The sequence below is a fragment of the Dermacentor andersoni genome, chromosome 2, assembly GCF_023375885.2.
Source record: "Dermacentor andersoni chromosome 2, qqDerAnde1_hic_scaffold, whole genome shotgun sequence".
NCBI classification, from domain to species: domain Eukaryota; kingdom Metazoa; phylum Arthropoda; class Arachnida; order Ixodida; family Ixodidae; genus Dermacentor; species Dermacentor andersoni.
The window spans coordinates 73,713,910-73,732,322 of record NC_092815.1 but is presented as its reverse complement, the minus strand read 5'-3'; the positions used below and the strand labels follow the sequence as shown (position 1 = coordinate 73,732,322).

The window sequence follows — 18,413 nt, the reverse complement described above, 5'->3', positions numbered from 1 at the left end:
CATTTCGCCCTTATCGAAATGCGGCCGCCGTGGCCACAACGAGATACACAAATGCATTTACGTTGTTGCATTTACGTGTTGTGCCTCACACAGTAGTCAGTACAAGTCGTTTTGATCGGCATTTTGAAGAAATATAAGCAGGTCAGATTCTCATGCTTCCTTCGTTTACCTTACACCATGTTTAATTTACTATAATATATAAATATACGCATCGGCGAAGGCCTCGTCACGTTTATGCATATATGTCGATTATGGAAGGCACATACCTGCGAGCTTCAGTGAAGGATTTCGAACAGAAGAGAGAAGGATATTCTGCGGTTTTAGGTCCATGTGGGCAATATTGTGTTGATGGAGAACCCGCAAAGCCTTTGCTGCAAAGTAAGGCCAAGGCATTTATTGGTAAAACACCATTACAGTAGATCATAAGCAGCCTGTACAGTATCTACCGCTCACCGAGCTGCTGAAGAAACTTGCGAACAACAGACTCTCGAAGTCGTTTGTTGGCTCGTATAAAGCGATGCAAATCGCCGCCGGCGCAATACTCCATAATAAGGTAAATAAACTGCTGGTTCCACTGCAGATAGAACAAAACGCACCTTTAACATCGCCATCCATCTGAAGACCGCGCCAGATATGTTGTTACCTGGAAGTCTATGAGTTCCACAATGTGCTCGTTCTTTATCCTCTTTAATATTGCTATTTCCGTAAGCAAATTCTCGGTTGCTGTCTTGGTAAGAGAGTTTTTGGAGATGCATTTTATAGCAACGACTCGCCGTGCACCTGTCTGAAACATGAAAGTTCAGGACGACATGAAGAGCAAAAACACATTTCAAGCAAATATAGCGTTTGAAACATGAGAATATTACCTTGTGGTACGCTTTGAAAACAGTCGCATACGTTCCTTGTCCAAGTTTCTCGGTAAAAATATATTCGGGAAGCTTGTGCTCGTACAGCTGAGCCATGAGACCGAAACTCGGTTGTGTTGAAAAAACAATGAGGTATGTAGCCGCACCACCGTACTTCTACGAAACAGCGGCCGCCCCATTCTCAGATGCTTTCCTACAGAAACATGGCGTTGCCCATGTGCATGCCGCGGAGTTTACGGTTGTGTGTGCTTCGAGATACTTGTTTGGTGTCACTGAGGTCACGGCGCCGCCCCTCATGGTGCTTCAGTACTGCGTTTGGCCGACACTATGCGGTCAAAGTGCTAAAGCCATCTGCAGCAGTTGTGCGACCAAGCACGGACAAAAGGCCTTATATCAACGTAGGGACGATAGGTCATATCGACCATGGTAAAACAACGCTTACTTCGGCGATCACCCGTGCCCTCTCTGCTGAAGGACTCGCCTCCTTCATTAAGTACGACGAAATTGATCGTGCGCCGGAGGAGAAGTTGCGAGGGATCACAATCAATGCGACGCACATACAGTACAGCACTAGCGCCCACCATTACGCTCACACAGACTGTCCAGGGCACGCTGATTTCATCAAAAACATGATCTGCGGCACGAGCCAAATGGATGGCGCCGTCCTTGTAGTTGCTGCCGACGATGGCTGCATGCCGCAGACACGAGAGCATCTCTTCGTATGCAAGCAGCTAGGCGTGAGAAAGATCGTAGGATTTGTCAATAAAGCGGATGTTGTGGACAGGGACGTACTCGAGCTTGTGGAACTCGAGCTCCGCGACTTGCTTGAAGAGTACAAATTCGAGAACTCAAACTCGTCGCCCGTGGTGTGGGGATCAGCCCTGAGGGCCATGGAAGGCGACGAATCTGAGTACGGGCTTCCGTCCGTGCGCAAGCTCCTTTCCGAAATGGATAGTTACTTCATACCGCCCACACGCGACGTCACGGGCCCTCTGCTCTTGCCGCTCGAGAATGCGATTAACGTGCGGGGAAGAGGCACTGTTGTTGTAGGAACAGTGTTGAGGGGAACTATGCGAAAGGGCCAGCAAGTAGAAATTGTTGGCTACGACGAGACGCTGCACACAGTGGTCACAGAAATACAGCGTTTCAACAAGCCCATTGATGTCTGCCAAGCAGGCGACCACGTAGGTTGCCTTCTCCGCGGGGTCAAGACGCAAGACATTCAACGTGGAATGACTTTGGTTGCCTTAGGAACAGCATCCTTGGGAAACCGCTTTGCAGCACAGCTCTATCTGCTTACCAAGGAAGAAGGTGGCAGGTCGAAGCCCATATCAAAAAAGTATATCATGCCTATGTACTGTGGTACCTGGACAATGCCTTGCCGTGTGGATGTGGCTGGAGATAGTATGCTCATGCCGGGAGACTTTGCCGAAGTAGAGCTGACGCTACCAAAAAAGATGCTTATGGTTGCAGGACAGAACTTTTCAATCCGTGAGGAGAAGCGAACTGTTGCAACTGGAATCATAAGCAAGATTCTTCCAAACGTTATAGCCACTACAGCTCAGGTTGGAAAGATAGACCTGAGTGACATAGAATCGCAGAAGTCTTCGTGAAGTGTTTAAACTAGCATCACCGTTGTTAACGTTAGAAAGTGGTCTTGAATATTGGAAATTGTATATAAATTACCTATCTCATCCATGGTCCATTGGTTGCATTATCATTCATTAATTCAATGTTTATGGTTACTGCTGATTATGGCACAGAATATTGTAACACAAGGACCTGAAAAACACAAAAATGAATTTTATTTACTGATCTAAAGTTAACGCAAAGAAGTAAAATATCATGGCCTTCCATAGCATTATTACATTACTGAATGCTCTTCATTGCTTTTGCACATGTTGGGAATCTACAGGTATAAGAGAAAGCTACTTCAGTTTGCTGAATTAGAGTTTTGCAAGCATGACATTTTAAAATGGGTGTCTAAAGTGGCAGGAAGACAACGTTATGTCAGAGATGCAGGACATGTGGCACACTTAACTTGAAAAATGCTTGGAGCATGCCATGAGCAGAAAGCATCTTGTGTCCCAAGACCAGGCAAGTGCCATGCTACAGAGCTATTCAGTGTGAAATCGTACAGTTAAGAGAGTCTTGCAACATCCTTAATCAAAGCTAAGAACACACCAGAGTGAGCAGAATGCCTTTCACTGGCTATATCATCGCAAAACGTTGTGAAACGGACCTAATAGTATTGAAAATAAGAGAGTGCAATGTTTGCTTTACAGGTTCCTCCTCAACACATTTCCTCTCAGCTGGAGCGGTTCCTGATAGCAATGCCGTGTACTCCTTTTCTTTTCTCTGCAGTTTAATTAAGGTTAACATCTGACAAAGGTATTGGACAAAGACAATAAGAATGGCAACAGGATGAGTGGCATTAACAACTGCTGCTTTCCCACTTGCTAGTATGCATGTACAAGCTTTTATTTGAGAGCGACTCATGGCCATGAATGACTGCGCAGTGGCTAAACGAGAAGAAAGGGGGTTAACCGAGGGGCCCGATTTTTATTAGTCGTATCATAAGAAGCCAACAAACACTGACACCAAGGACAACATAGGGGAAATTACTTGTGCTCAATAAATGAAATAAACGATAAATTAATGGAAATGAAAGCGGATGAAAAAGCAACTTGCCACAGGTGGGAACCGAACCCACAACCTTCGCATTTCGTTGAAGGTTGTGGGTTCAGTTCCTACCCATGGCAAATTGTTTTTTCATCTACTTTAATTTCCATTAATTTATCGTTTATTTCATTTATTAAGCACAAGTAATTTCCCCTATGTTGTCCTTGGTGTCGGTGTTTGTTGGCATCTTATGCACATTGGCTAGTGTTTATGGGCTGTAGCATGAATCTATGATGTTATAGGCAGGACATAATTGAAGTTCCTAGAAAGCTGCAGGTAAGCTAGTGATCTCTTAAGCAGGATTGCAGCCTCTATGTTGCATGCAGTGAAATAAAAAAATTATTTGCATGTTTATGGCGGCATTGTCTGCACGTTGTCAACATTGAATTATTGTGTTAAAGAAGTGTACCAGTGCTCCTTTAATTTGTTATTTACATAGGCTGAATGGTGAATGTGACACGGAATTCCTCCAAGGAAAATAAAAGAAATGTGAGGAAACTAAGGCCACAGTAAAATTGCAATATGAATGCAATATTTTTTAACATTTCTACACAACAAAACAGTTCTGCTTGTTCTTTGAAATAAATGTGCAGTATCCTACATCAAATGCATTCTTTGTAAACTTCAGGCGTTTTGAGTTTGTCTATATACGTATCTATCTGTGAGTCAGTCTAGCAATCTATGCCTGCCTGCCTGCCCTGCCCGCCTGCCTGGTTAGCTAGCTAGCTATGTTGTGATGCTGCCATGGTTGTTTCTTCAACTGGATATATATCGGATTAGGCATGCATACTACATAAATGGCATGTCATGACATCAATGATATGACATATTTGTCATGGCATGTATGTTGTGACACAAATGGTATGAATGACAATGATGCCATCATGGTCGTTTCCTTAATTCTATATATATCAGAATATGAATGAAATGCATGCATGATCCGACATGGATTATATGATATGTCATGGATTTCATGACATTTATGCATGTTCAATCTCTTGTGGAATCACCCTGCATGAGCTTTAAAAAATTTCTTCACCACATAGTGCTACCTTGTTAAGTTCCTCGTTAAATGTCACTTTTACTGCTTTTGACATTCTATGTAACATAGTTAACATACCACTTGCGATATCTGTTTCTGTAACCTTTAAGCATCAAATTAAATAAAATTAATTTTTCTAAATATATTGTGCACCTGAATTGTAGATTTGCTCTCAGCAGTCTAGAAATTTGCGTCATATGTTAATTAAAACAGTGTTTACACAGATTGCTTCAGCATTTGCCTAGTGAGAGAACTTCTGCACTTCACAAGGCAATAAAAAGAAAGATTCTTGTGAAGATATTTCTTGCAAATACCAAAAACATCTGTTTTTTAGTCATCAAAACTGTGAACACAACGAAACTAAGCAATCTCGGTAAAACTTTATTCATGACAATATAAAATTTTAAAATCTGACGAAGTATGAACATCTGGCCACTTGTCTTCTTTCAGTAAAAGCGCTATACACTTTGACAACATGAAAATGTCTACACGAATTGTGAAATCTCGTCAAGTAGCTTAGTGACGTGTTCGTTTTGTGCCCAGTTAATTCCAGACGAGGTTAGCACCTGCAACAAGATGTTGTTCAAAACTTTCAGCTTATATTGCTCTTCTTGTAGCTTTCTTTGCCTAGGAGGAAAAAAAAGAAAGACAGGTTTTAAAAGCCATCACAGGAATGGTGGTTTCATGGTTCACGATTTCAGCACTTCCCGATTGTAATGATGCAAATAATTCCGGATGTATTGCCCAAAGCAACAAAAGATAGAATCGAAGATGATAGACATAACATCAAGAGATGGTATAAAGATGGCATATGGATAAAAGAGCAAACACTTGTAACTGATATTCTGGCTAAGATTAAAGTGAAGTGGGTTTGGCAGGTGATTTAATGTATAGAATGATAACCAGTGGTCTAGTATTGAAGCAATAGAATGGGTGCAAAAAAGAAGAGAAAGGCATTCTAGGGTAGCAGAGAACTTGACAGAGGGATTAGATTTGGAAATTGAAGCCACAGGCAAGGCTTGACAGACATAGCATAATGTAATTGAGCATCTCTGGGAGAGGCCTTTGTTCTGCATTGGACTTCAGTTGAATATGATGGTGATAAATCATTTTTTGTAGGTTAATGATGTGTCCAGAAATCAAGCAATTGTGTTTATTATATTCAAATACCTAGGATGTACAGCTTAGACAAAATGTCAACAAAGAGTGATTATATTAATGTCTATGCCAACAATCTATTTACACCAGCAGCCAGAGCGGCCAATGTGTTTTGACCAAGACAGAATTTTTAAGTAAAATGTTGATGAAATGGGGGTTTATTTCATTTCTTCAGTCTGTTTTGGCAAAGGCTTGCACACCATTAAAACAGCTGCATTAAGTTTTATATACCTCCTTCTTTAATAAGAATTATCCAATTTTATCAAAGGCAATGATGTGGAGATGATATGCGGAGTGCTTTTTTGGCAACACATCATTAATGGTGGAAGACGTAAGTAAATGCTTGAAAAACGTAAAGTAAATTGGCAAATTTTGACAACATGCCTTATGAAATGTGTAATGCTCACTAAATAATTTTAATTTGGTGTGCTTGTAGAAATTGTGGAACTGAAGATTGTCATTGCTCAACACATTCCCAATTAGAAAACATGCTGACGATAGCACCTTTTTTGAGACATCCATCTGTAAAGTTGTAGAGAAATGCACTGACATTCCACATATTGTTTTCCGAGAAAGTATTCCTCATGCACTGTGGGCCAAAACTAACTGAAACACGAAGTTATTCTGCCTCTGATTTTGAGGATCAACTTCCAAAAACTGATGCTAGCCTTAGAATCCCAAATTCTACTAAATGGACATGCCTTTAACACTAACAAGTCTCCATTCCACATTTACAATGTCTGCCCTGAAGTAATTGATCATTTAATTAATAAATACTAAAAAATTAATTCATTTTTTAGTAACTATGACATGTTTACTAGTTCCTGCAATTGCTAATAATATGTCCCCCCCAATATAATAATAATAATAATAATAATAATAATAATAATAATAATAATATAAAAAAGAATATCTCCACTGATCTGTCTTCAAGAAAATTGGATCACTTAAAACAGGCAGTTTATTGGGTTCAGCATTCTTGTCTAAAATGGAAAAACACCAACGAGTATGGCACATTTATTTTAAGGAATTTGGTCTCAACTGAAAAAAAAAAAACGATTATTATAGAAAAATCTTACACACAGAAAGAATTGCACTTAATCAGCATATCTAAAGCCCCCAAATGCAAAGTAACTAGTTGGGCTTGTTGATTGAACACAGTAGAAGGCTACAGTGCGGGAACCGACAGAGTTTGTACAAAGGAGGCACACAAAGTACACAGACACAGCGCTGACTTTCAACAACAACAACAAATAAAAAAATAATAAAAAGGAAAATGTTGGTATAAGAGCTCAATTCCTCGAACACACAATAAATTATTAATTATTCTCTTTTAGTGTGACAAATTCAAAATATGCACCAAATGTGCACCAAATCTACATCAAATATGAGGGGCGTCGTAGTGGAGGATTCGAGATTAATTATGGACACCCGGGGTTGTTTAACATGCATCCAAGGCACGATACACAAGCGCCTTTCATTTTGTCTCCATCGGCAATGCTGCTTCCGAAGACGGGAACTGAGGCCACGACTGGTGCCTAGCAGTGCAAATTTTTCTGCCAAATGAAAAGAAATAGATTTTCAAGATAGTTTGCCGTTATGAACTTATTTAGTGTTGCTATTGAGTGGTTATTTAAGGGGTAATGACACAAATTGAATTGTATCTGGCCTTTTACCACGGAAATGGTTTTCCTGGAGGTCTATGGCAGAGGGAAACTGCATCATTATCCAACATGCACACACATGCCAAATTAGTGCATACATATAGCCTTGTGTGCTACCCCTGCAGATGTGCCAGTTCCCAACTATGTTCTCAGCGGAATTATGCAATGAAACAACAAACACTGCCTAAATATCTTCACTGCAAGAAATAAACGCCTTCAAGCTGAATAATTCCTGTAATAAACTGACTGAGTTTCTTTGGCTCTTTCTGCTTTTTGAAATGAGTAGCTGACTTCAGTTCTTTCGCTGTTCTTGTACTTGGATTGGAGCATTCGTCACTGAACACCAACTAGCCTTGAGACTCACATGCTGTTGCGCGAGAGCTTTGTGGTGTCAGAAAGTTTAGATGGTGTGGTCAGTCATGATTCTGTGTCATATTTATTCAACTAAATATTTTCTTTATAATATTTATTTTTATGCAGCTAAATATTTTTGTCTTCTCGCCCACGCTCTCAAAATGTGCTCTTTTTCCATGGTTAATGCACATTTCAATCGCATATTACTAGCAAACCTATTTGTGACTTCTTCCATTGTTTTCATGGCACTTAGGGGCTGCAGCTTCACTGGTAACTAAGTTTTGTTCAGAAACCAAATAGTGCAATATATAATTTTTATTTATTTATTAGATAGCTGCCAACTCGTATGGTTCCAGAAGTCCTCAAAAGTGCAAAAAAACGTTAATCATGTCTTGTTAATGTGACGAATTCAAAACGGACACCAAATGGAGCGCAGCTTCTTGCCGTAATCACAAACTGTTGATACACGCATCATTCAATCTGGCATAGTGGTCGTAAGCCATGCAGTCATGATGTCATCAAAGGCTGGACATGAACCACATCAGCCATTCTTTACTCTTTCATTTCACAATTTTTGCAGTTTGCTTCATTCGACACAGGATAATAAGCTTGAATTTCAGCTGTAATTTTTCTGAGAATGCAAGCACTCTTTTCACATTATCTCCCCAGTTATCCCGCCTTCTAAAGCTTTTGGCAAGATTATTATTGTGTGCTTTGACTACTGCGCCAACCTATACATCAGAGATATCATGTGACCCCAATCCTTGATTTTTGTGACATGCTGGCAGTTCTAGTCAACATACACACAGCAACACTTCATTTGGTGCATGTCCTGTATTTATCTCATTAAAAATAGTATAATTAATGATTTTCTGCGTATTCAAGGAATTCAGGCCTCGTACCATGGTTAGAGAGTTGGTAGCTACCTAATAAGCATAGAAAAAGTGAAAGAAATTTTGTGTCAGTACTACATTAAACAAGTTCTGAGCTGTACGTTTCAGTTTGCTTCAATGAAATTCCGGCTGCGTTCATTGCAGCGCACCAGCTTACTCTTTCAAGGAATGCTTGCCTCCTTGATCCTGCATTTCCTCGGATGAAATCTTTTCACCAATACAACCTGAAATAATTGTTGTAATATCACTCTCATCACAATGTCAAAATTTAATGCTAAGTGCACAGTACAGGTTAAAACAATCACACAAGCAGACATTCCAAAATCAATTTAGTTATAGTAAAGATGGGTATTATTATTATTATTTGTAAATGTGCATTATGAACATCGGGACCATGCATCAAACAAGCTACAAACCAGCGATGGTATCCTCAGCAATTACTTTAGGGGAAGGTTCCACATCCATAGTATTTCATATGACTAGCCCCAGACGTGCCTGCATTTACAGGCAACAATGTTTTTAGCGCTGTGCAAAGAAAGAGTTCTCAGCACCGTGCCAGTAACACTGTCCTTCATTGACACTGATGTGTCCCGCACTAGTCACACGAAATCTTGTGAAAGTGAAACTATCCTCCAAAGTAATCGCCCGAGAGCATCATCCCAGAACCACACCTTCTTCCAGCAAACCAATAGTAACTTTCATAAAAGTGACCAAGTACATGACACACACACTGTCACAGAAATTGTTCCTACGTTCGATAGACTCAACCAACATTGTGCATATTAAGCAAGAATTGTGGTGTAATTACCATAGTTTTGTAGCCAAATTTTCTGTACCTAAATTTGCACATTTCATATAAATGTAATATAGAACATGAACACTTACCATGGTAAGCAGTCTTCAGTTTCCTTATTGTTGCATTGGCCTTGTCGAGCTCCTGAGATGCCAATGTAAGCATACACTTGTTACATGCGATTTACATAAGGTACCAAACTTTTTATATTGCAGGCATCTCTGCACCATTTGGTTCTAGTGTACATGAATGTGTACCAAGAATTACAGAAATAAATAAAAAACACATAATGTTGGGTAGTGAACTGGCATTTCATTTGAATATGTGTAGAAGCGGAAGATGCACATGCCTGCTGTTTCTCCATGACTTCTTTGCATATTCGCTGATTTTCAGCACAGATGGCCATGACTTCGCTGCTAAGGCTTCTAAGAATGAAACACTTGCATGAAAAGGGTGGCCCACACTATTTCCCATAACGAATCAAGATTCTGAAGTGCTGATCAAACACAACATACCTGTCCACACCAAGCAACAGATTCACCTGTTCATGAGCTAGTTGTAAGCTGAAAGAAGAAAGCAAGAGCAGCTCGGCAGTTCAAATAACAATGGGTTCAAAATGGTTCATGTCTGAAAGAAAATTGGCCTTTACTCTCATTCCTTCGAACTAGACATATACAACAAAGCAGATTTAAAGATTTAACTTTACTTGAAAGCCTGTGAGTGAAATTCACTTTTCTTTAATTCTGTATAGAATGAGATAACAGGTTTTTGAAGAAATTGACATCAGTATTATGGATGAAAGCTTGTGTTTATACTTCAACAGTTGACTTACCTTGGCAGCAGTGATGATTCTGAGGCGAAGCTGTTGATGTTGGCAACATGCTCTTCAAGCAGCATGTGCTCACTAACAAAAGAAGAGTAAGCAACAAAGTTTGACTTCACATCGTAAGCATGGTTGCCATACAGATTTCATGAGAGAGAAATCCTCTACTTGCCTTTCGAGTGCGCCCGTCGAGGCCGATTTTCTCGCTGAAAAAGACAAAAACACTTGTTCAGTGTGCTTTCATGCATACTAGGCAAATCTGTCTTTTCTGCAGTGAACCCAAATCCCTGAACCATTTGCTTAGACTTGTGGTCATTTTTCGTCGGCTTGGCCACAGTTTGACTGCCCGTCATCGCTTCCTCCGGAGCCTGCTTGCCTCAGTACAGGCACATGTATGTGCGCACTTCACTAAGCTGGTGTTTTTAAATCATCATCATCAGCAGCAGCAGCAGCCTGGTTACGCCCATTGCAGGGCAAAGGCCTCTCCCATACTTCTCCAACAACCCCGGTCATGTACTAATTGTGGCCATGTTGTCCCGGCAAACTTCTTAATCTCATACGCCCACCTATCCTTCTGCCGCCCCCTGCTACGCTTCCCTTCCCTTGGAATCTAGTCCATAACCCTTAATGACCATCGGTTATCTTCCCTCCTCATTACATGTCCTGCCCATGCCCATTTCTTTTTCTTGATTTCAACTAAGATGCCATTAACTCGCGTTTGTTCCCTCACCCAATCTGCTCTTTTCTTATCCCTTAATGTTACACCCATCATTCTTCTTTCCATAGCTTGTTGCGTCGTCCTCAATTTAAGTAGAACCCTTTTTGTAAGCCTCCAGGTTTCTGCCCCGTAGGAGAGCGCTGGTAAGACACAGCTGTTATACACTTTTCTCTTGAGGGATAATGGCAACCTGCTGTTCATGATCTGAGAATGACTGCCAAACGCACCCCAGCCCATCCTTATTCTTCTGATTATTTCCGTCTCATGATCCGGATCCGCCGTCACTACCTGCCCTAAGTAGATGTATTCCCTTACCACTACCAGTGCCTCGCTACCTATTGTAAATTGCTGTTCTCTTCCGAGACTGTTAAACATTACTTTAGTTTTCTGCAGATTTATATTTAGACCCACTCTTCTGCTTTGCCTCTCCAGGTCAGTGAGCATGCATTGCAATTGGTCCCCTGAGTTACTAAGCAAGGCAATATCATCAGTGAATTGCAAGTTACTAAGGTATTCTCCATTAACCTTTATCCCCAATCCAGGTCTCTGAATACCTCCTGTAAACACGCTGTGAATAGCATTGAAGAGATCATATCTCCCTGCCTGACGCCTTTCTTTATTGGGATTTTGTTGCTTTCTTTATGGAGGACTACGGTGGCTGTGGAGCCGCAATAGATATCTTTCAGTATTTTTACATACGGCTCGTCTACACCCTGATTCCGTAATGCCTCCATGACTGCTGAAGTTTCGACAGAATCAAACGCTTTCTCGTAATCAATGAAAGCTATATATAAGGATTGGTTATATTCCGCACATTTCTCTATCACCTGATTGATAGTGTGAATATGGTCTATTGTTGAGTAGCCTTTACAAAATCCTGCCTGGTCCTTTGGTTGACAGAAGTCTAAGGTGTTCCTGATTCTATTTGAGATTATCTTAGTAAATACTTTGTAGGCAACGGACAGTAACCTGATCGGTCTATAATTTTTCAAGTCTTTGGCGTCCCCTTTCTTATGGATTAGGATTATGTTAGCGTTCTTCCAAGATTTCGGTACGCTCGAGGTTATGAGGCATTGCGTATACAGGGTGGCCAGTTTCTCTAGAACAATCTGACCACCATCCTTCAACAAATCTGCTGTTACCTGATCCTCCCCAGCTGCCTTCCCCCTTTGCATAGCTCCTAAGGCTTTCTTTACTTCTTCTGGCGTTACCTGTGGGATTTCGAATTCCTCTAGGCTATTCTCTCTTCCATTATTGTCGTGGGTGCCACTGGTACTTTATAAATCTCTATAGAACTCCTCAGCCACTTGAACTATCTCATCCATACTAGTAATGATATTGCCGGCTTTGTCTCTTAATGCATACATCTGATTCTTGCCAATTCTTAGTTTCTTTTTCACTGCTTTTAGGCTTCCTCCGTTCCTGAGAGCCTGTTCAATTCTATCCATATTATACTTCCTTATGTCAGCTGTCTTACGCTTGTTGATTAACTTAGAAAGTTCTGCCAATTATATTCTAGCTGTAGGGTTAGAGGCTTTCATACATTGGCGTTTCTTGACCAGATTTTTCGTCTCCTGCGATACCTTAATGGTATCCTGTCTAACGGAGTTACCACCGACTTCTATTGCACGCTCCTTAATGATGCCCATAAGATTGTCGTTCATTGCTTCAACACTAAGGTTCTCTTCTTGAGTTAAAGCCGAATACCTGATCTGTAGCTCAATCCGGAATTCCTCTAGTTTCCCTCTTACCGCTAACTCATTGATTGGCTTCTTATGTACCAGTTTCTTCCGTTCTCTCCTCAGGTCTAGGCTAATTCGAGTTCTTACCATCCTATGGTCACTGCAGCGCAGAGTACAAAGTCTATTTCATTTCTAGTCTCGCCATTCGGGCTCCTCCACGTCCACTTTCGGCTATCCCGCTTGCGGAAGAAGGTATTCATTATCCGCATATTATTCTGTTCCGCAAACTCTACTAATAACTCTCCCCTGCTATTCCTAGTGCCTATGCCATATTCCCACACTGCCTTGTCTCCAGCCTGCTTCTTGCCTACCTTGGCATTGAAGTCGCCCATCAGTATAGTGTATTTTGTTTTCACTCTACCCATCGCCGATTCCACGTTTTCATAGAAGCTTTCGACTTCCTGGTCATCATTACTGGATGTAGGGGCGTAAACCCGTACAACCTTCATTTTGTACCTCTTATTAAGTTTCACAAGACCTGCCACCTGTTAATGCTATAGAATTCCTGTATGTTACGAGCTATATTCTTATTAATCACGAATCCGACTCCTAGTTCTCGTCTCTCCGCTAAGCCATGGTAGCACAGGACGTGCCCGCTTTTTAGCACTGTATATGCTTCTTTTGGCCTCCTAACGTCACTGAGCCCTATTATATCCCATTTACTGCCCTCTAATTCCTCCAATAGCACTGCTAGACTCGCCTCACTAGATAACGTTCTAGCGTTAAACGTTGCCAGGTTCATATTCCAATGGCGGCCTGTCCGGTGTTTTTATGTAGTTTGCTCTAAAACACTCTCATACGCATTTCACGACACGTAGGCGAGGCGAAAAGAAGACTGCTTGTCCTAGTTACTGGAGTCACAAGGCGCACTTTCGATCGCGATGGAGCCCGATCGGGATCGAATTTCTCTTTCGCGATTGGCTCATGTGTGCCAAGATGCGGGAAGGAGCCGATCGCGGTCTAGAAATTCGAACCGGATCCGGAGCGATCACGATCGAAAGCGGCCGTGTGACACCGGTGTTAGGTGAACAGCACCATTTTATGCAGAATATAAAAGGACCTTGCTTGCCTTCATGATCGATCTTGAGGCGTAGTATCAACTCTTCCAAGGTCTTTATGTAGTCGTGAATAGACGAAAGCACCCCATCATTGATCTGATCGCTTGATGATCCGGAGCTGCATCAGGGTATATTGTGAATGTGTGACTAACAGACATATAATGGTTTATGAGGTGCTGGAAACTTACCTACTCATAACGTCTTGTGCAGCGTAACAATGGCAAAGCCACGAAGAAGCTAAATTCAACTTGATCAGGAAGAGCTCGAACGTTCGAACTTTCCCCGACGAGACTGACTAGAACACACGTTCAACTAGATCAATCACCTACCCTTGTTTCTAGTTTCGGTTTCATTTCTTAGCGCTTACTTTCTTGTTGTTCTTGACTGAAAGAAAAAAAACAACATAATGTTTACTTGAAATATGAGAAAAGGAATCGACTGCTCGATTTTCGTTATTAACTACCATATGTAGTCAATGTATACAATGAAGACAAATTAAATGATTAGGTAAAGGGAAATGAAAGTGGACGAAAAAACAACTTGCCTCCAGTAGGGAGCCGAACGCACAGTCTCCACGTGCGGATTTGTGACATGTGTTTCATTAAATTAATTATGAAAGTCCTTTTATTTTGCATGTACTCACAACCCAACGACCCAACTAATTTAAAAATATTTAGGATGCTTTGTGGGCATAGCTTGAATATCCAGGTTAAATTATTGCCATTAAAGAAGCGCGTGCCTTTTGTGAGCCACGCAGAGTATGCTTTTATGGTAGTAAAAGGATCACCATCTACTCGTAAGGATAATCAGAAACACAACGAAGCACAGACCTCAATAAAGTGCGCAGCTCTACCTGCCTCAGCGCTTATATAATTTTACACGAAGGCCAGTCGAGTGCTCCCTAAAGTGCCTAAAGTACTTTAGTGCTACCTGGGCCAAAGTTCTCGGGCACACAGGCTTCCTCACACAGGCTCGAGGCAGCGGTCAGGGGCACCAGGAGCGGCCGGAGGTTATTCGTCTATTTGACTTCACCGGTAAACAACATGGCGCCGAAAGCTCGGTTTCAAGACGGTAAGATGACAAGCTATCTCTTAATTTAGTGCTTATTGTTGATGTGAACTACTTATAATGTATTCAGAACTCCGGGGAGTTATTCTAGTAATTCTGAGAAGGTTTGGTCGTCAAATACGCGCTGGTAAGAGTTAAATAGCCAAGTGGGAATACGAGTTTGTTCGCGGCATTGTTGTATCCGTTTCTACCAATGGTAGCAGCATCCGTAAGATCGTCGTATTTCCTTCACCCGTGATTTACTTCAACTCCTATGTCCGTCTTGTGCTCCACCGCTGAATTGTTGCCGAGTGTAACTCTCGGCTTGCTATTTTTTTTTTTTTCTAGGCGAGAAGGTTCTATGTTTTCACGGGCCGCTGCTGTATGAAGCTAAGGTAAGTAGTTTTGACAGTATTTTGCACTTTGGATCCATCTCACTCCGAAGCCACGTCTTTATTTTATTTTTGTTTCAGTGCATCAAGGCACAGGTTAAAGACAAGCAAACCAAGTACTTCATCCATTATAGTGGCTGGAACAAAAAGTAAGAACCCTCTCAAGATATCTTGGGTCATGCTTTGTGTCACGTGGCCTTTGCCTCATCAGCGACTTCGCCATTTCAGTAAGCTTTTAAGAGGAAGCTTTAGCTTGGGTGCTCCTATCTAAATACATGTAAAAGGAGAATTCGTTTTTCTCGGCAACCACTGCACCAAATTTGACAAAGTTTGTTGCATTTAAAATAAAACTGAAAACACAGTGACTGTTGGTTTCGAATTCTTGATTTAGGTCGTCAATTTTTTTATTAAAATTGGCAAAAATGAACAGTTTCAAAAAACGAAACAATCAAGTTTACAGCTCTGTAACTCGGCAAGAAAAAATGAGATCACAATTCTGTGAATTGCATATAATAGTACACCTAAAGCGGACAAAATTGATGTTACACATGAATCTAAAAGAAAATATCACACAAACTTTAGAGCTATATCAGTTCGAAAACAGTAAAGCAGTGCATGGCGCTGAAATGAAAAATGTAAAGGCCATGAGATGAACAAGTTGAGAACAAATATTTTAATGAAGCTTTGTCATTCAAGAACCTTGTTTTCATTTTTGTGCAAATGCAACGGCCAGGGAAAAATCTTAATGATGCTGTCCTTTGCTCCAATGTATTGCGCAGGAGCAGCTGTCACTGGTCATGTATTGTGAGTAATTGCACCGAAATTATAGTCGCAACAGAGAGCACATATAAAAAGCTGGAGTTCTGCAAAATATACGAGGGCGAGGCAACTGAAAGTGAGCCAATGTGAATATATGACAAACGGCATACTTTATTTAAAAGTAGTCTCCATGACCATTTAGACATTTACCCCACTGACTAACGAGTTGCGTGATTTCCATATCATAAAACTCCTTGGGTTGCTGCTTGAAAGAGTCTGTAACCGACTCTTTCGCGTCGTCGTCCGACACGTATCTGGTTCCCTTGAGCTGTTCCTTCAATTGCACCAAAATGTGGAAGTCGCAAAGCGACGGGTCTGGGCTGTAAGGCGGATGTTGGAGCGTTTCCCACTTGAACTTTGCCAGTTTTGTGTTCACCACATCAGCTACGTGGGGACGGGCATTGTCGTGGAGCAAGATGACTCCATTTGTCAATTTTCCATGTCGTTTGCTCTTGATTGTGACACGCAGTCAATCCAGCGTTTCACAATATAGGAAACGATTGGTAGTCTCTCCAGGCTTAGGAAAAAATAAGTCAACAACACATTTCCGGTGGAAATGACTGCCTTTGCTTTCTTTGGGGTGGTCAATTCAAATGTTTCCACTGTAAGCTTTGCCGTCTTGTTTCAGGCTCATTATAGTGGCACCATGATTCATCCCCGGTCAGAATTGCAGACAAGAAGTCGTCACCCTCATTGTGATACCAGATCAGATGAGTCAAGGCAGCGCCCAACCTCTCCATCTACTGGCGGTGGTTCAAAATCTTTGGCATCCATTGCGCACACAAGAGCCGACAACTGAATTGGTCACACCATGGCTGATGTTTGCATGCTCTGCCAATTCACCGATGCTTATCCTCCATGCTTGTTTAACCAGCTCATCAACCTTTGCAATTGTATTGGGATTGATTGCACAGCAGCTTTGGCCCGGTCTTGGATCTTATTTGCAACTTTCACGTCCTTCTTTGAACCGTTTGCTCCAGTGCTTCACAGTGGCCAATGAAATGCCAAGTTCAACATACACGGCAGTGATACGGCGACTAATTTCTTTTTGGGAAATGCCTTTAGCTGTCAAAAACCTCCCTACACCATGCTGTTAAACTTTTGGAGCATCCATTATGTCACGCAACCATGTTCAACCCAGTGTATGAGAGCATTAAACAACATTTGTACCCACACTTGTGTGTCACTTATGTGTGATAGGGCACAAAAGTGTCAGCGGAAACAAAGTTCACTGCGTGCGTACACAGAACCTCGCAACAAGGTATTTAAATATATATGTATAAGTCTCCAATAAATCTACGTATCTAAGAAAAAGTCACTGTATATAATGCATCAAACAAGGCAAATAAACATGCTGTGCAATCACAGATTCACAGAAGCCTAAGGCTTCATGGGGCTGACACCTTGATGGGATCGTCCTCTATCTCGCTTGGGAGCACCACGCAGACGCACGACTCCTCGCCAGCAGCACGGCACACATCGCAGGGGACGCTTTCTCAGCAGATGCGCTACGGCGCCACAATCACGTTGGAGGCGTCCTACATCGGACGCTGCACCTAGGAATCGCGCTGTGAGCGGAAAGAGGAGCCGCGTCGCCTAAACATGATGGTTCGAGTGACGCATGCTGGAAGTTGGAAAAGGAGCGAGCGAGAAAACTTATTAAACGCAAAGGTATTGGGGCATCCTCACACTGGTCCCCGCACGGCCCCAATGCGCTCAAACGAGACGAAGGGGAGACGCAGGCGAGTGGTGGGCCACCTGTCGGGGCAGCGCCGTACACTGCGAGGAGGGGGTCTTCTGTGTTTGCCGCAAGATGGCTCTGCATGTGTGCCAAGCGCAGAAGAAATGTAGCGGAAACGTACTTCGCTACTCGTTCAACTGCGACTTCTGTAATTTACATGCTCATAATTACCGATATACACCACAGTATAACTTTCTACGGCACGTTTCTAAGGCAATACCGCATTCACTAGAGGTGCTTTTGTCCCGCTTTGAAGCATTGAACTTGTGGCTGAGTGGTAGCGTCTCCCTCTCACACTCAGAGACCCTGGTTCGATTCCCACCCAGCCCATCTTGCAAGTTGTTTTTATTTATGAAATGCCTTCCGCCATTTCTCGCTCACGGCCAACGCCGCCGATAACACCGGCTTTTCTGCGACACGAGCTCCTTAACGCTGCCGCGTTAAAACACATGTGCTCTGGCTGGCTCTGGCAGCCCACGGGTAGTGAGAAAAAGAAAAATGGAAGAGGCTCAATGTTTCCTCCTGAATAAAAGTCAAAGTACAAAAAAAGAACAACATAAGAACGCAATTATCTTTGCTGGCTTTAGTGTCTTGACATGGATGCTTTGGCGCAGGTGAAAA

The 18,413-nt window shown here is 41.9% G+C and overlaps 4 protein-coding genes across 8 annotated transcripts in view; 2 read left to right on the top strand and 2 right to left on the bottom strand.

The window, feature by feature from the left end:
- LOC126541848 (serine/threonine-protein kinase ULK3-like) overlaps nucleotides 1-962 on the bottom strand; it is a 49,449-nt gene extending 48,487 nt beyond the window's left edge. For both annotated transcript variants that reach the window (XM_050188794.3, XM_055076972.2), the window contains exons 1-4: nucleotides 867-962; nucleotides 644-784; nucleotides 454-574; nucleotides 267-371 (exon numbers count right to left, since the gene is read on the bottom strand). In XM_050188794.3, coding sequence (XP_050044751.1) covers nucleotides 267-371; nucleotides 454-574; nucleotides 644-784; nucleotides 867-962 — 463 coding nt within the window. The remainder of the gene's footprint in view (nucleotides 1-266; nucleotides 372-453; nucleotides 575-643; nucleotides 785-866) is intronic.
- An 89-nt stretch (nucleotides 963-1,051) lies between these two features.
- LOC126541841 (elongation factor Tu-like) lies at nucleotides 1,052-2,569 on the top strand. The gene has a single exon (XM_050188785.2). It carries the CDS (start codon nucleotides 1,052-1,054, stop codon nucleotides 2,477-2,479), a length of 1,428 nt encoding a protein of 475 aa, XP_050044742.2. The 3' UTR covers nucleotides 2,480-2,569.
- Nucleotides 2,570-4,951: 2,382 nt separating this feature from the next.
- On the bottom strand, nucleotides 4,952-14,152 carry LOC126541849 (uncharacterized). Of its 2 annotated transcripts, none has more exons than XM_072286429.1 (8): nucleotides 13,982-14,152; nucleotides 13,805-13,911; nucleotides 10,285-10,481; nucleotides 9,968-10,015; nucleotides 9,802-9,877; nucleotides 9,545-9,596; nucleotides 8,817-8,883; nucleotides 4,952-5,217 (listed from the first exon to the last, which is right to left on the bottom strand). In XM_072286429.1, exons 3-8 carry the CDS (start codon nucleotides 10,347-10,349, stop codon nucleotides 5,076-5,078), a joined length of 450 nt encoding a protein of 149 aa, XP_072142530.1. In that variant the 5' UTR covers nucleotides 10,350-10,481; nucleotides 13,805-13,911; nucleotides 13,982-14,152; the 3' UTR covers nucleotides 4,952-5,075. The 2 variants fall into 2 exon arrangements, with proteins under 2 accessions (XP_072142530.1, XP_072142531.1); XM_072286430.1 differs by having other exon boundaries at nucleotides 13,986-14,152.
- Nucleotides 14,153-14,527: 375 nt separating this feature from the next.
- MRG15 (mortality factor 4-like) overlaps nucleotides 14,528-18,413 on the top strand; it is a 66,843-nt gene continuing 62,957 nt past the window's right edge. The window contains exons 1-3 of one of the 3 annotated variants that reach the window (XM_050188790.3): nucleotides 14,528-14,864; nucleotides 15,189-15,235; nucleotides 15,314-15,381. In XM_050188790.3, coding sequence (XP_050044747.1) covers nucleotides 14,837-14,864; nucleotides 15,189-15,235; nucleotides 15,314-15,381 — 143 coding nt within the window. In that variant the 5' untranslated portion in view covers nucleotides 14,528-14,836. The remainder of the gene's footprint in view (nucleotides 14,865-15,188; nucleotides 15,236-15,313; nucleotides 15,382-18,413) is intronic. The other 2 variants (XM_055076974.2, XM_050188791.3) reach the window with 2 other exon arrangements.

What these genes read in the sequence shown, in the direction of transcription:
- LOC126541849 (XM_072286429.1), bottom strand. Translation starts at nt 10,349, where the DNA reads ATGCTGCTTGAAGAGCATGTTGCCAACATCAACAGCTTCGCCTCAGAA. An exon ending in CTGTTGCTTGGTGTGGACAG is followed by an intron (nt 9,878 to 9,967) that starts GTATGTTGTGTT and finishes TTTCATTCTTAG; the next exon opens with AAGCCTTAGCAGCGAAGTCA. An exon ending in ACTGAAGACTGCTTACCATG is followed by an intron (nt 8,884 to 9,544) that starts GTAAGTGTTCAT and finishes CAATTATTTCAG; the next exon opens with GTTGTATTGGTGAAAAGATT.
- LOC126541841 (XM_050188785.2), top strand. Translation starts at nt 1,052, where the DNA reads ATGCTTTCCTACAGAAACATGGCGTTGCCCATGTGCATGCCGCGGAGT.